The sequence below is a fragment of the Quercus lobata genome, chromosome 2, assembly GCF_001633185.2.
Source record: "Quercus lobata isolate SW786 chromosome 2, ValleyOak3.0 Primary Assembly, whole genome shotgun sequence".
Classification (NCBI taxonomy): Eukaryota; Viridiplantae; Streptophyta; class Magnoliopsida; order Fagales; family Fagaceae; genus Quercus; species Quercus lobata.
In genome coordinates this window covers 2788639-2802872 of record NC_044905.1, presented here as the reverse complement: position 1 = coordinate 2802872, position 14234 = coordinate 2788639, and the positions used below count along the sequence as shown (strand labels likewise).

Sequence of the window (14234 nt, the reverse complement as noted above, 5' to 3'; positions counted from 1 at the left end):
GGAGTCACAATTAATTTAGTCGCTACATTTTGGTAACAGTCAATTTGTTCTCTATTATTTTCAGCTTGCAATCAATTTAGTTCTTACCGTTAACTTACTATCGAAAAATGCCTACATGGCAAACAGTAGGTACACGTGGCACACTTGAAACTAACATGTCTAACAAAATAATAATTAAAATATTAATAATTAATTGAAAATTCCACATCAGCAATTAAAAGATTAAAAAAAATTAAAAATCAATATTTACCTTTTTATTTTTCATTACATTTTCTTTTTCTTAGCAACCAAACTTGCAAAAACAAAATCACCTTACAAAATAACCCAAATCAAACCCAGACTCAACTTGGATGGTTTTGAAATCGTTCTCTCATAATCTACAAAACAAAAAAAAAAAATCTAACAACCCATCAAAAATCATTTATATTTTAGAAGAGTTGTTCCAAATCCATGCATCCCATTTTCTCCTAAAACTTGAAACCATCAGCTGGAGAAGAAGAAGAAGAATAAATGGGCCCAACCTGATTCTAGATCCCCTCCCCCACCACTGCGACCCCTAGTGAGAGAGGCGCGAATCAATTTCCCGCACCGCACCCAAACGATACGATCGAAATGTTCGTTGGAAATCCCAAAGGGCATGACAGTCCTCCAAGCGTGCAAATTAAAGTGGCCGTCACGCACCGATTGTCCACCATCGCTGTTGAATCTCCATGAACGCCAATATGAGTGAACCTAGGAGAGAGAGAGAGATAGAGATGAACTGAAATATGCGTTTGGGGATATAGATGGGTGTTCTTGAGCTTGAAAATCCTCTAAACTGAACTCATCTCACAATTGAAGTTTGGTTTTGATATGGGGCTATGTTTCATTTGCGTTTGTTTCCCGAGAAAACCAAGTAAAAATAAACAAAATCAAAGAACAGAAAGGAAAAGAAAAAGAAAAGTCCTTAAATTTGTTTGCTTCATTTTGTTAATCGGGCTTGATTATCATGTTTTCATAAGAACGAAGATGGTGTCATTCATAGATGTAATTTCTTAAATTTGATGTGGCTTAGTGCTATTTACTTGGGCATGACTTGTGGGAATTTCTCTTATTTGTGTTTTGCGTATGTAATTCATAGAGTCTGGGTTTGATCCGGTTATTTTGTATGTGTTTATGTTTTGGAATCTTTGGTTGCTAAAATGCTAAAAAAGCTTTTTTTTTTTTTTTTGTTAATTTTTCTAATTTATATTTTTTAATCATTCACTTGTCGACCGGGTATTTTCAATTAACAATTATTATTTTATTAGTCATATCAATTTCAGATTTGCAATATGTGCCCACCATTTACTATGTAGGCATTTTTTATTAGTAAGTTAATGGTAAAGACAAAATTGATTGCAAGCTGAAAATAACAAAGACCAAATTAACTATTACCAAAATATAGAGACCAAATTGACTATGACCCTAAAATGTAAAGACTAAAATAGTGTTTTCTCCTTAAATTTATAAGAAAGTGATGTAAAACCCAAGTTTTAGTCTTTCAAATCCCTACATATCACATCATCATATAACATATTAAAGAATAAGCACAACTACAACTAATCAATTCTAATACTCATCTGAAAATCCAATCCAATTAAGAATTAATTGAGACGTAATAGATGTATTAGGTTTTAAATAAAAAGCTAATGTGGTAGTTTATTATTGAATGGTGTAAAACTTGAGCATTACACTTATCCTTATTTAATTACGACTCAAATAATTTGAGAGTTAAAAAATTAAAAAGTTAACGTTAGATAATTACGGAAATGTCACAGAAGAACAAGAACAACTATTTACTTTTCATCCTAAAAGGACAATGCAACCCTCAAGCTTCCAAATAAGATCGAAGCCTCCCAAAAGTCCACGCTTGGCAGTTCTGTCCAATAAAAATAGATGTCATAGCGTATGTCATTAACACACCCATTTTCAACTTTTAGAGGGTGAGTTTCGCATTAGCTTGCAACTTTAGCTTTTATGTAAAGTTATTTAAAATCTCAATTTTTCTCTTTTTTTTTTTAAAAAAAAAAAAAATTTCAAAGTACAAGTATAATTTAGCACACTTTCAGCAAAAATCTAGATAAATTGTTCTCAAACAGACCCTTAGAATACACTAACAACTTTTGCTACAACTTACTTACATGACAAATTGTGAATAATATAACAAAATAATGAGTCCACAACTCTACTCATTACAATTTGCCATATGACAAAAGTTATGGTAAAAGTTGAGTTACTAATAGTACTTTTTGCTCACTTGTTCACAAACCTCTTCAGTCTTCTCAGTCATTCTGAACAGGTGAACAATGCCACCGGTAGTACTCTCTTCCTTAACCAACCCCTCTAGAATCAAAAGATGCAGAACTGACCACTTTGGAATAAACCCCCTTGATATCAAAAGATGCTGAACTGATCATGTTGGAATAATCCTTTTCATCAAGCTAAGCCATAGAAGACTTGGGATTCTTGGGGATCATTGAAGGTGTCTGTGGGGTCAGGCCAAATGGGAAAAGGGCTTAGAGCAAGTCACAATTTATTTGTATATGTGGGAATGGAAAAAGATAACTCACAATGGGAGATCCAAAGAGATATGACCTCGAAACGAGATCGTAGAGTAGGAATAATGGGGGAAATTAAAGTTCATTCTAGGATTCTTTCTAGAACAAAGTTTCTCTCTCCCTCTCTGATTTTTCTAAACCCCCTTCACCATGGGGTCTTCCTCTATCTATATTAGTGTAAATAGTGGGCTAGTAATGATGGTACTCTGCTCTGTTAGTTATCCTCCCGTCTTTTTAGTATCATAGTGGGAATAGTATGCGGTTCATCGTTCATACCTACTCATTTCAGTAATCAATGTGTGAGCTCTTGTAGTCCCCTTCTAATGTCGCCACTGTATTTACTTCTGATTGGTATTATACCTTAAGGAATGTGCTTGGTTGGGGGCACATTTCTAGGTATGTTGCAATTCCTGGCCATATACCTCAACAGGCCGATTTAGGTGTGATTCTCCTCAGCGAGTGCAATTGGGCCGAATGAAGTTCTCTAATATGACTAATGGTTTGACAACTTGGGCTCAAGTAGGCCTTTTCCCTCTATTGGTTGTTCTCTATTATCCATTGGGCCTCTGGACAAACGGCCCAATATGGATAATTTATAACCCTACAGTGTCATATTCAGTTTGTTCACAAAGAAACTCATCAATTTCCTGATTTTATTCTCTGAAGCAATCATACACATGGGTTGTTTTTTGAATGCTGAATAAATCTCATCCTTTGACAATCCAAAACTTCTAAGAGCCTCCACTTTTTGCTCCCACAAAGATTTACTCATAACCGCCATAGAATTTTTGGCTAGAACAAAAAGTAGATTATTGGGATCAAAACCCAATTTCATAACTTCTTCAACAATCTCACTTAAACCGATAATTCTTCATAAGCATCGATTTGGGTTGGACCAAGAACATTTTCAAAATTAAGGACATGGGTACACCATGGCTTGCCAACATTGATATATTGGGCTGTAGCACCATTTCCACATTACATTCAAGCACAAGGAGCGACTTAGTTTTCGAGACTCCTTTCTAGAGAATATAAGGCTCGGTCGATAAAATCTTTGCAATTTCAAGTTCTGACAAGCGCAAAGATTTGAAAAACTCAAACTTTGGCTTAAAATCCTTATGTGCATTGAATAAATACAATGTTGGACGCTTCATGGTCAAATCTGATACTTGCTGACCTCTGAAACCATGAGTTCTAAAGAACTCAACCACATTGTATGCATCACTTTCAGGCAAACGTGGGTCTTTGTTAGGCATTTTGCCAAGGCTAGTACTGGAAAACGCCAATGACTCAAACAACTCCAAGTTGGGCTTCAGGGTATTGTCTAAATCAACCAAAAGCAAGACTGGACGACTAGTAATTAAATTTCAGTTTCATACAAAATGCTTCGTCAATTCAAAGACATTGATAGCAAACAAACAAAACCATTCTTATTGTTCATGAAACTAGATGCCCAAAACATAGTAAAAATTAAACAGGGCTCTTGATCAAGATTTCTTTAGCTTCGAGATTTGTAGTGATCCCTCACAGATTTCAAGTAACAACTCATTCTGATGCTTAGAGAGAGAGAGAGAGAGAGAGAGAGAGAGAGAGCAGAGACCAGGAGACAGAGAGAGAAAAGACTGTTTACATGGTAATTAGGGCGGTGGCAAACTTGTAATTAAAGCTTTTTAAAAAATTTACACGATATCTAGTTTTCATGATATAAAGTACTGTGTAATTCAAGCTATGGCAAACTTGTAATTAAAGCAAACATGACTTCAATTTTATTTTTTATTTTTTTAGATAAAACCATAATATATAGTCCTTCTAAAAAATAAAATAAAATGATATAGTGTTGTACATCATATTAAAACATTTGAAAACATTCTCATTAATAGTTTAAATAAGAAGAAATTATTAATGAGAATTAAACAAAAAATAATAAAATCATATAATGTTTTCAATTTTTTTTTTTTTATGAGAATGTTTTCTACATACTTTTTTTTTTTTTATACCAGCTGCATAACATTAAATAAACTAAGGAGAAAACAAAGTTTTAAGCTTTAGCAGACTAGTTTAGGATACAAAAAGACCAAGACAATTAGCAGCTACAGAGGCTATGTGAAGTACATTCGTCATGACTAGTTTAGGAACAAAAAGGACCAATATACACAAGCTTTGTTGCTTCAATTGCCAAAGGTCAGCAAGGAGAGCTTGATCTTGCCATGAGGGTTTGCTGTACAGGTTGCAGATTTGGACTAGCTTTTTATGGTTGCACAAAAAGTATTTTGCTAAAACCATGATCTTTTGGCTTTGAAAATTGCTTCCACCATTGCCTCCTGAGTCACCATATATATTGATTGTCTACCATTGTTTGCTGCACCTCTGAAGATAGTGACCCCTGCCATAGAAGTAGCTTCAAAAGCAAAGCCAAATCTCTTAGTTTTCCTATTTCTGCTAGCTGCCACTTTGATGAGAATCTGCCAGTTTTGGTGAGGAATTCTTTGCAAGGTCTGCTTCTCACTTGGTCTGGTGTTTTGCCTTTGACTGAAAGCTGTTTGATACCTGCACATGAGAGATTGAGAGATTAGAATAACTTCAATGGGATTAGGAGATAGACCCTAATGCAGAACCATATTCCTATGGTTCCAAATTGACCAAAGAATGGTGAAGATAGTCTGCAAGAAACACATTCTGCCCTGTTTCAGATTTGTACTTGACACAATACACTGACTGAGCCACTGATTCACTAAGGCTATTGCTCTTGCACAGTTACATTCCAAAAAAAAGATGAGAAGCAGACTCTTCTAAATCATTACACAGTACACATTTTCCTGCCACTGAGATACCTCTTTCCCTCAGCTTATCCAAAGTAGGCAAGCAATTATGCAGCAATTTCCAAATGAACATTAGAATCTTCAATGGTAATTTCACTTTCCAGAAAAAACTCCACATAGATGGTCTTAGGATTGAAGCATTTTCGAGGAAAGTGTTTTGATCATGGTGAATAAGATTGTATGCTTGACTAACTTTGTATGCTCCAGATGTAGAGTATTTCCAAATCAATTTGTCACTATTGCCTTGGGATTTAGGAATAGGAATCTGGAGTATCTCCTTAGCTTTGGGGGGTGGGTAAATTTTCCTAATTAGATCACATCTCCATGACCTAGAATGAGCATCAATTAAAGGTCCGTTTGGATACAACTAAAAACTGAAAACTAAAACTGAAAACTGAAAAATACTGTAGCAAAATAATTCTTAAATGTGTGAATAGTATCGTGGGACCCATTTTTAATAAAAAAGTTACTGAAAAGTGAAATTTGTGGGTCCGTAAATAGTGCACGGTGTGCACTGATTGGCTAAAAATGGTTTGACCAGTCAAACTTTGCGGCTACTGTTCATTGAATAGTAGTCGTAACATTAAATTTGTGGTACTATTCATTTCAGCATGGAGGTTTTCAGCGTTTTCTTGCTGCCACTGTAGCTGGGTCCCACGCCCTTCAAAAATGCAAACGCAAAAGTTTTCAATAAACGCCCAATCCAAACATAACCTAAGTCTGCTACCGTGCAATTATGCAGACCATACTCCCTAAGGACATGGTTTAAGCATTGAATCCAATCTGGGTGGGAGAGTGGAATTTGGCTTCCATTTCCAATCAGCCAGCGTCCATGATGAAGGGAAGAACACTTAGTCTCAGTGATATTCCTCCATACCCAAGAGTGATGGGGTTTAGGTTGGTATTCTCTTAAGGAGCAAGTAGGGAAGTATTTTTTTCTTAAAGGTCCTAGCCAGAAGTGAATTGGGGTTATCATGTAGTCTCCAATATTGCTTAGCTATCATTGCTTGGTTGAAAAAACTAAAGTTTTTGAACCCTAGACCACCCAATCTCTTAGGTTTGCACAGCTTACCCCAATTAACTAAATGAAGCTTCCTAGTACCAGGTTCATGTCCCCACCAAAAAGATCTAAAAATGGTATCCAATTTCTTGCACACAGAATCAAGAACTTTGAAGCATGAAAAAGTATAAATGGGTAGAGACTGTAGAACAGAAGAAATTAAGGTTGCTCTCCCGGCTTAAGACAAGAGTCTAGCCTTCCACCCCTTAAGCTTATTTTGGACTTTGTCAACTAAGTCCTGAAAGTCACAAACTCTCCTACCTCTAAGTTTAAAATCAATGCCAAGATACCTACTAGGTTGCTAGACAAGATTAACCTAAAGAGAATTAGCAATGGTAATTTGCTCATTTTGAGGAATGTTAGGAGAACAGTAAAAGTCAGACTTAGCAAAATTGATGCATTAACCCGAGATAGAACAATACCACATAATAATCCTTTTTAGATTAGTAAGGGATGACCTATCATTTTGGAAGAAGAAAAAAGAGTCATCTACAAAAAGAAGGTGAATGAAAGAAACCCCCTGCCTTCCAATTGCAATGCCCTTAATTTGTTTTCTATTTTTAGCTTGGATTAAAGCAATGGAGAGTATATTGGCACAAAGAAGAAAGAGGTAGAGAGAAATGGGATCACCTTGTCTTATGCCCCTAGTTGGGTGAAATGAATGAGTTGGGCTGCCACTAACAAGTAAGGTGTATTTTACTGTGGTGACACATTCCATGATCCAATTGACCCAAGTGGGGTTGAACTTCATGGCTAACAAGACAGCTTGGAGGAAAGTCCAATTTACTCTATCATATGCTTTGCACATATCGATTTTCAAAGCCCCAAAACCTTTTTTCCTTCCTTTTTTCTTTTTCAAGGTATCAAATATCTCATGAGCAAGAAGAATGTTATCAGTGATACTTCTACCCTGAATAAAGGCATTCTAGAAAGGAGAGATCAGCTTATCCATGAGAGGTTTCAGCCTTTCCACTAAGATTTTAGATATGATCTTATAGGAGACATTGTAAAGGCTAATTGGCCGAAAATGGGAGACTTCCTCAAGATTGCTCACTTTGGGTATAAGGATGAGAAAAGTATGGTTTAGAGATTTAAGAAGGGAGCTAGAGTGGAAAAAAGCCTTGACAGACAGAAAGATGTCCTGCTTTACAATGTCTCAGTATTCCTGGAAGAAAAAAGCAGGAATTCCATCTGGTCCAGGGGCTTTAAGGGATCCCATATGAAAAACAACCTTTTCAATCTCATCATCTATAATAGGCATGTCAAGCATATGTTATTGGTGCTGATCAATTTGTGGAATGGGAAGGGATTGAAGTTCCTTAGTAATGTCATGAAGGGACCTTGACTCTATTTCTGTGAATTGAGTTTGAAAGTGACTAACCAAGGTGTTCTCAATTACCTCAAAATCCTCAGTAAAGGTCCCATCCTCAATCTTAAGGTGTATAATTTTGCTTCTTGCCCTCCTTTGCTTTACTATTGTTTGAAAAAAATTTGTATTTCTATCATCTTTAAGAATCCACTCATTTCTAGCTATTTGGGCCCACATAATCTCTTCCCTATTCATTAGCACCTCAATTTCTTTTCTAAGAATTCTCTCCTTTCTAACATCAGATATGGTTTGAATGTTATTTTGCATGTCCTGAAGGGTTTGTTGTTTTTCTTTCAGCTCTTTCTCAATTTTTCCAAAAACAGTTCTATTCCATTCAATGGCCCTTTTTCTAACACTGTCTAGCTTATGTTGAAGCTTAAAGGCCCTAGATCCTTGTGTCTGAGCTTCCCAAGCCTTTTGAATCATGTCCTTACAAGCATTGTGTGTTAACCACATCCTCTCAAATCTAAATGGCCTTCTTCTATAGGGCTGATGTATTTCAAAATCTAACAAAATAGACCCATGATCTGACCTTAAGATAGGATGGTTATACAAAGCATAATAAGGGTATTTGTTAACCCACTCCACAGAACCAAAGGCTCTGTCCAATTTTTCCATTACAAAAGCCTCATCCTCCCTTTCATTCATCCATGTGAACCTTTGGCCTTTAGCCTTCAGTTCACATAACTCCAAATCATTTATAGTATTTAAAAAGGAATCTGCACCTACAATACTTCTAGTATTAAAGGAAAACTTATCTTCATGGCACAGGACTTGGTTAAAGTCCCCTATACAAAGCCAAATTGGTTTTGCTAGGGACTTCAATTGTTTTAGTTCAAGCCAAAAGTTTTCTCTTTTTGTTTGATTAGGTTGAACATAAATAAAAGATATAGAAAGAGGGGTACCTTTGTGGTCAAAGAGATCAACATGGATTAAGTGCTTGGAGCCATATTGGATGTTGAGCTTCACATTTTGGTACCAGCCAAGAAGTATACCACCACTCAGACCTTCCCTTGGAAATTCCCAACCATTACTAAACCCACATTTTTCCAAAATATCTCTGCCTTTTTTCTGAACCAACTTTGTCTCCATTAGAAATATTATGTCTGGCTTGTGCTCCTGGGCCTTTTTTTGGCATTGTAGAACTATAGGGGGGTTGCCCAGCCCCCTATAGTTCCAGTTGAGGATCCTCATGGCTGCTTGGGAAGCTATTGAAGGCCAGCTTCCTAGAGCCCTCAAACTGATTCAGCATGAAAGCCCGGGGTGCAATTTTCTAAGGATATTTCTGGAGTTGCTACAGCTTGCACCCGAAGAACCTCTTCATCAAACAAAGCACAACAAAGTCTCTGTTTTATATTTCTACCAAACTTCCCAATCTCTTTTCTGATTCTCTTCCTAGAGCTGATTCTGATGGTATCAATTTCAGTTGTTGAATCCCATGCTTCACTGCAACTTAGGAAAGTGTTCTGAGAAGAAGAAGGTAGAGAATTAGTGATGGATAGGGGTCCTGGGGCCAAAATGGCCCATTAGCATTAATTTTTGAAATATTTAGCAACAAAACACTGTTTCGGAAATAATTAGGGAAATACCACTTTTTCCGAAAACGCCGCTATAGGGTCCGAAAACGTCACTATAGGGCTTAAAAAACGCCACTATAGGGCCCCTTGAACCTGTTATGGGGGAGTTATAAAAAAATTTTACAGAAAAACGCCGCTATAGGGCCCAAAAACGTCACTATAGGGCTTAAAAACGCCACTATAGGACCCCTTGAACCTGTTATGGGACTTATAAAAAAATTTTGCAGGAAAACGCCGCTATAGGGCCCAAAAACGTCACTATAGGGATTAAAAACGCCACTATAGGGCCCTTGAACCTGTTATGGGACTTATAAAAAAATTTTGCAGGAAAACGCTGCTATAGGGCCCGAAAAAGTGGTATTTCCCTAATTATTTCCGAAACAGTGCTCTGTTGCTAAATATTTCAAAAATTAATGCTAATGGGCCATTTTTGCCGGGGTCCTGGTCCTAAGTTAAGAAGTTCAAATGGGCCTAATTCACCCACTGTGGCCTCAAAAAAGAATTGGGTTGACTTTTATGGGTTGGGCTTGCATGCAAGTGATGCTGAGGGGGTGTTATATCTTGACTCTATTCAACACTGATATGGGCCTCCCTAGCAAGTGGATCAATCAAACTTGGCCCATGACTTGAGCTCCCTAGTCCAAATCTAAATCTCCTGCGGTTGACCCTTTGAACCAAGGATTCTATGAAGGAGTCAAGAGACTCTGGAATGCAAAATTTTGCCCATCCTTGATCCTGTCTAACTTCTGGTCTGTCTTCATTCAATTTATCTAAATTAAACATTACAACAATGGTATCACTTTCAGTATCAGAGGCTTCAAACTGTGAATGACAGCTTCGACCATTTGTGATAAAAGGACCAGACCCTTCAATCTAGGTCCACTTAACATCACTTGGGAGAGAAAAGGCTATTGTTTACGCTCAACTTTCTTTAGAGAGTCATGTTTTCTACATACTTAAACTATAAAACATTTATACTTTTCTTTTTTTTCATTTTCATTGATTTTGGTCTTAAGTGACAAATGAAATGCTTAGGTAATATTGTGTATTTTTGTCTAAAAATATTTTTTTTATAGACTTGAAATGTGATCGTAAAAATTTGTAAGTAGAATCATATGATATCAAATTATTATTTGGGGTTTATTTATAATATAAATAGTTTATTTGTAATAAAAATTTATAGAATTATGAAGGGATAAAAATTTTAGTCATGGCTTTGTTATACATAAGAAGAAAATAAGTGAATTAAGTAGCTTGTGAACAAGCTTGAGTTGCTCTAGAAGAAAATAAACTAAGCTTGAACATATAATATTGTTTAGTAATAAATTCGAGTTCAGCTAGTGTTCAAAATAAAATTAAATGAACGAACTTGAAGTTTTAATATTGGCTTGTTTACAACCATGTTTAAGACCAAATTAATCATTTGGATGTCCCCAGCATTTTTGTTTTTAAAATAAAGAAATGTTGCCGACTTAACAGCTGAAGACCAAACTTAAAGCTAGCTATGAGGCAAGCGAAGGAAATCAAATGCTTCTGGAGCATGAGGTTGATAAACTTAATGACTGAAGTTTGAGTTTGCATAAACGTTGAAATTGAATTACTAAATGACATATTGTCTCCAATCTCTATAGCATTAGGTGAAGAACAAATTCGTAGGCAATACACATATAAAAAGGGACAACTTTGTTTGTAAAATATTAGAAGTCCATAATATTATATCAAGCACTATAATAAGAGCAACAGAGACCTAAAAGCAAAGGCGTGCATGCTAGCAAACGTTATTACATTAATTCATTCATGTAGGACACACAAGAAAACAAAGAGTACCACATAAATAAGCAAAAAAATAAATACCACTAGACTTGTCTCTATCCCTTGCCAATATTAGAGCTACAACATCTGATAAATATTTTGTACTCCCACAAATATTTCTAGGATCTATTTGGATACCGCTTATTGCTGAAAACTGAAAATATTGTAGCATAATAATTTTTAAGGCACAATCTTGTAAGCTTTCATCTTATCTGTCCAAGTAATCATCGAATCCTTGGAGTTCCTAAACCCCAAGAATCCATGCTTCTTGCTCTTATTCATACTATCCACATAATCCCCTCCCTTCAGTATTACATCCGCAAACCACCAAACTCCAACTTCCTCTAACTTTGTAGGTTGCAACTGATTCTCTCTCACAATCTTGTCCCACACTGGACCTTTATCCTTCATCAACTCTACCAAGCTAACTTTCTCACCCTCCACAAACCCATCATTCTCAATCCCAAATTGCTCAGCCAACACCTTCCAAAGATGCTTCCACTTAAACACATCCCCATTGTTACAATTAAATGCTTCATTCCTCGCATTAGGATCTACCACAGCCCAAATTTGTTGCTCAGCAATAAGATTAGCATCCGAAACCACATAATAATACTCCCAAGCCTCTTTGCTTCCAGGGAATTTCAAAGTAAGCCCCTCGTGCTTACATATAGCCGCATACACACAAAGTGTGCCAATTATATTCATCAAACTATAGGGTGAAAACCCAAATATAGTATTAGGCCTATGAACTGACCAAGTCAAACCTTCTTTATTCTTAACTTCCTCAAACAAAATATCTTCCTGAGTGTAATAAAAATTGGACACATTCAAACGTGGCATGTCCTCCATAAAAGGTGGGCTATGATTTTCAATTTTGCCAAAGGTTTCGAAGGGTCCTACATAGTGTTTGGTACCTGTTTGTAGACATATGTGTTTGAGATTTGGCGCATGAGGTATCACCGCACTTAGCACGTTACGGAACATGGTACCGTTGGTTTCACAGTTTTGGGACTCAGTGGGCCGATTAGCCCATGTGACATAGAAGATGTGTGTGACATCAGTGAGTTGGGAAAGTTTGGTTTGGGTTTCTTTTGGGTCAGAGACATCGCATTGGATGTACTCAACTGGGCGGTCTTTGTTCCAATTTGGGCGTGGACGACGTGCCACACCATAGACTTTCCAAGGCCCACCTGGGGTATCAGAGAGTGGCAAGATTTCAGCTAAGCTGTTGCCCACAATGCCAGTCACACCAATCACTAACCCTACACTTCGGTAGCTTCGTGGTGCTTCATAATCTTCCTCATATTTCTTCTGTAAAATTCATAGAGAAAGAGTTAGCATATGTGTTGGTGTAAAAGATTCATAATAGCAAAGTCTTGGTGTATATAGAAAGAGTGAGGGAATTTATACCTTTGCAGCGCCAACAGATCTAGCCCACCACCAGCTCATTTTGAAATTACTGTAAGTAAGAGGGTTGTAGATGTAAGCTTAACTATTTATTTAGCCAAATAAAAATAAATATTCTAATCTGATTTGTGTACTGGCTATCTGCTTCAACTTATATAGAACATAAAAGAAAATTCCAGAATCAGAAAAAAGACAGTCAACATAAATGACATGAGCCATGACATACTGTACTAGGGCTAACCTGACTGCATAGAAGACTAGTACGTAGAAGTGAATGGATGAACTTGGAACATGTTAAAGTCAAATTTGGACAAGATTTCCTTTAATGTCCGTTTGGATTGAACTTATTGTTGCTAAAACTGAAAATTGAAAACTGAAAATACTGTAACAAAATAATTTTTAAATGTGTAAATAATATCGTGGACCTATTTTTAATATTTTTTAATATATGAACAGTACTACTACAGTAATAAACAGTGACAAAACAGTATATAAACAGTAAAAATTGTCTCTAAACAGTAAAATTTGTCTCCCAACACGTGAAAGCGAAGAAGAAGAAAAAAAAAAAAAAACGTGAATGCAGGATACAGCAAACGTTGAATCCAAACCCATGCAAAATGGGGATTGGGATCAAAATGTGGACATATTCTGGACAATATGCGACACGGAAGCAGCCAGGCAAGTGTCCATATTGCTTTTGGTTTGCACAACCTTGTTGAAAAATGAAAACCTTTGCGATGTTGCTTCAAGTGATCTAGAGTCCGTTTGGATACAACTTATTTTTGCTGAAATTAAAAATACAGTAGCAAAATAATTTTTTTTAATATGTGAAAAATTACTGTTCACGCGTTTGGCACCGTTCATAAGCTTAAAATCACTGTTTATGGACAATAAACAGTGATAGATGTGCGTCCAAGAGAAAAAAAAAAAAAAAAAAAAAAAACGTAGAAAACGCATACACCATTTCATCTGAATCCAAACCACACCTTGGTATCAAGTTTGAAATGTAGAAATATAAGAACTTATTAGTTTATTAGTATGTAAAAAAGGTAATATATGTATGAAGAGCTCTTTTCTTTTCTAATTAATTAGGCAAATACATTTTACCGAACATATCATACATTTCATTAAAAATTCATATTGTAAGGGTCAGCTATTGTACACACCCACAAAAGTACACAACAAAAACACAATGACAAAAAGGATTAAAAGAACATTCCATTACCAACAAGATGAGCGTATCTAACATTTGTTCACATTTCCTTCCTTTTAGGGCAAGGCCAGCTTAGCTTAGGTAACTTAGGCCTGGCCTAGGGTCCCTACCAGCGAAAGCTCCCAAATGTTTTTTTTTTTTGGGGGGGGGTGGGGCGGGGGGAGTGGCCAATAAGAGTTTTTTTTTTAATTATTAAAAATATTTGTACATATATTATTTTCAAACTGACTGGATTTCAATCGGTTTGGTTCAGTTAGCTTTTGGTTGCTTCCAATTTCTTAGAAACCAAACAGATCAAAGAAAAAAAAAAAACTATTTCCCTTTGCTTTCTCACATTTTCTCAGAGCGCACACGCACACACACAATTTTTTTTAATTATTAAAAATATTTGTACA

At 36.2% G+C, this 14234-nt stretch overlaps 2 protein-coding genes across 4 annotated transcripts in view; both read right to left on the bottom strand.

Moving 5' to 3' along the window:
* Positions 1-4562: 4562 nt before the first annotated feature.
* On the bottom strand, positions 4563-9292 carry LOC115973944. The gene is made up of 2 exons (XM_031094187.1): positions 8733-9292; positions 4563-5126 (listed from the first exon to the last, which is right to left on the bottom strand). The coding sequence occupies exons 1-2, from the start codon at positions 9019-9021 to the stop codon at positions 4906-4908; spliced, it is 510 nt and encodes a 169-aa protein (XP_030950047.1). The 5' UTR covers positions 9022-9292; the 3' UTR covers positions 4563-4905.
* A 1860-nt stretch (positions 9293-11152) lies between these two features.
* Positions 11153-14234, bottom strand: part of LOC115973942 (3-oxo-Delta(4,5)-steroid 5-beta-reductase-like) — a 4929-nt gene continuing 1847 nt past the window's right edge. Inside the window, exons 1-3 of one of the 3 annotated variants that reach the window (XM_031094184.1) lie at positions 12868-12976; positions 12630-12678; positions 11153-12530 (exon numbers count right to left, since the gene is read on the bottom strand). In XM_031094184.1, the coding sequence (XP_030950044.1) occupies positions 11397-12530; positions 12630-12668 (1173 nt within the window). In that variant the 5' untranslated portion in view covers positions 12669-12678; positions 12868-12976 and the 3' untranslated portion in view covers positions 11153-11396. Of the gene's footprint in view, positions 12531-12629; positions 12679-12867; positions 12977-14234 lie in introns of those variants that run through there. The other 2 variants (XM_031094183.1, XM_031094185.1) reach the window with 2 other exon arrangements.

Bases quoted from the DNA above. Each gene is read 5' to 3' on its own strand.
- LOC115973944 (XM_031094187.1), bottom strand. From the start codon at position 9,021: ATGAGGATCCTCAACTGGAACTATAGGGGGCTGGGCAACCCCCCTATA. The intron at 5,127-8,732 runs GTACCCCTCTTT...TCTCATGTGCAG, and splicing joins TGATCTCTTTGACCACAAAG to GTATCAAACAGCTTTCAGTC.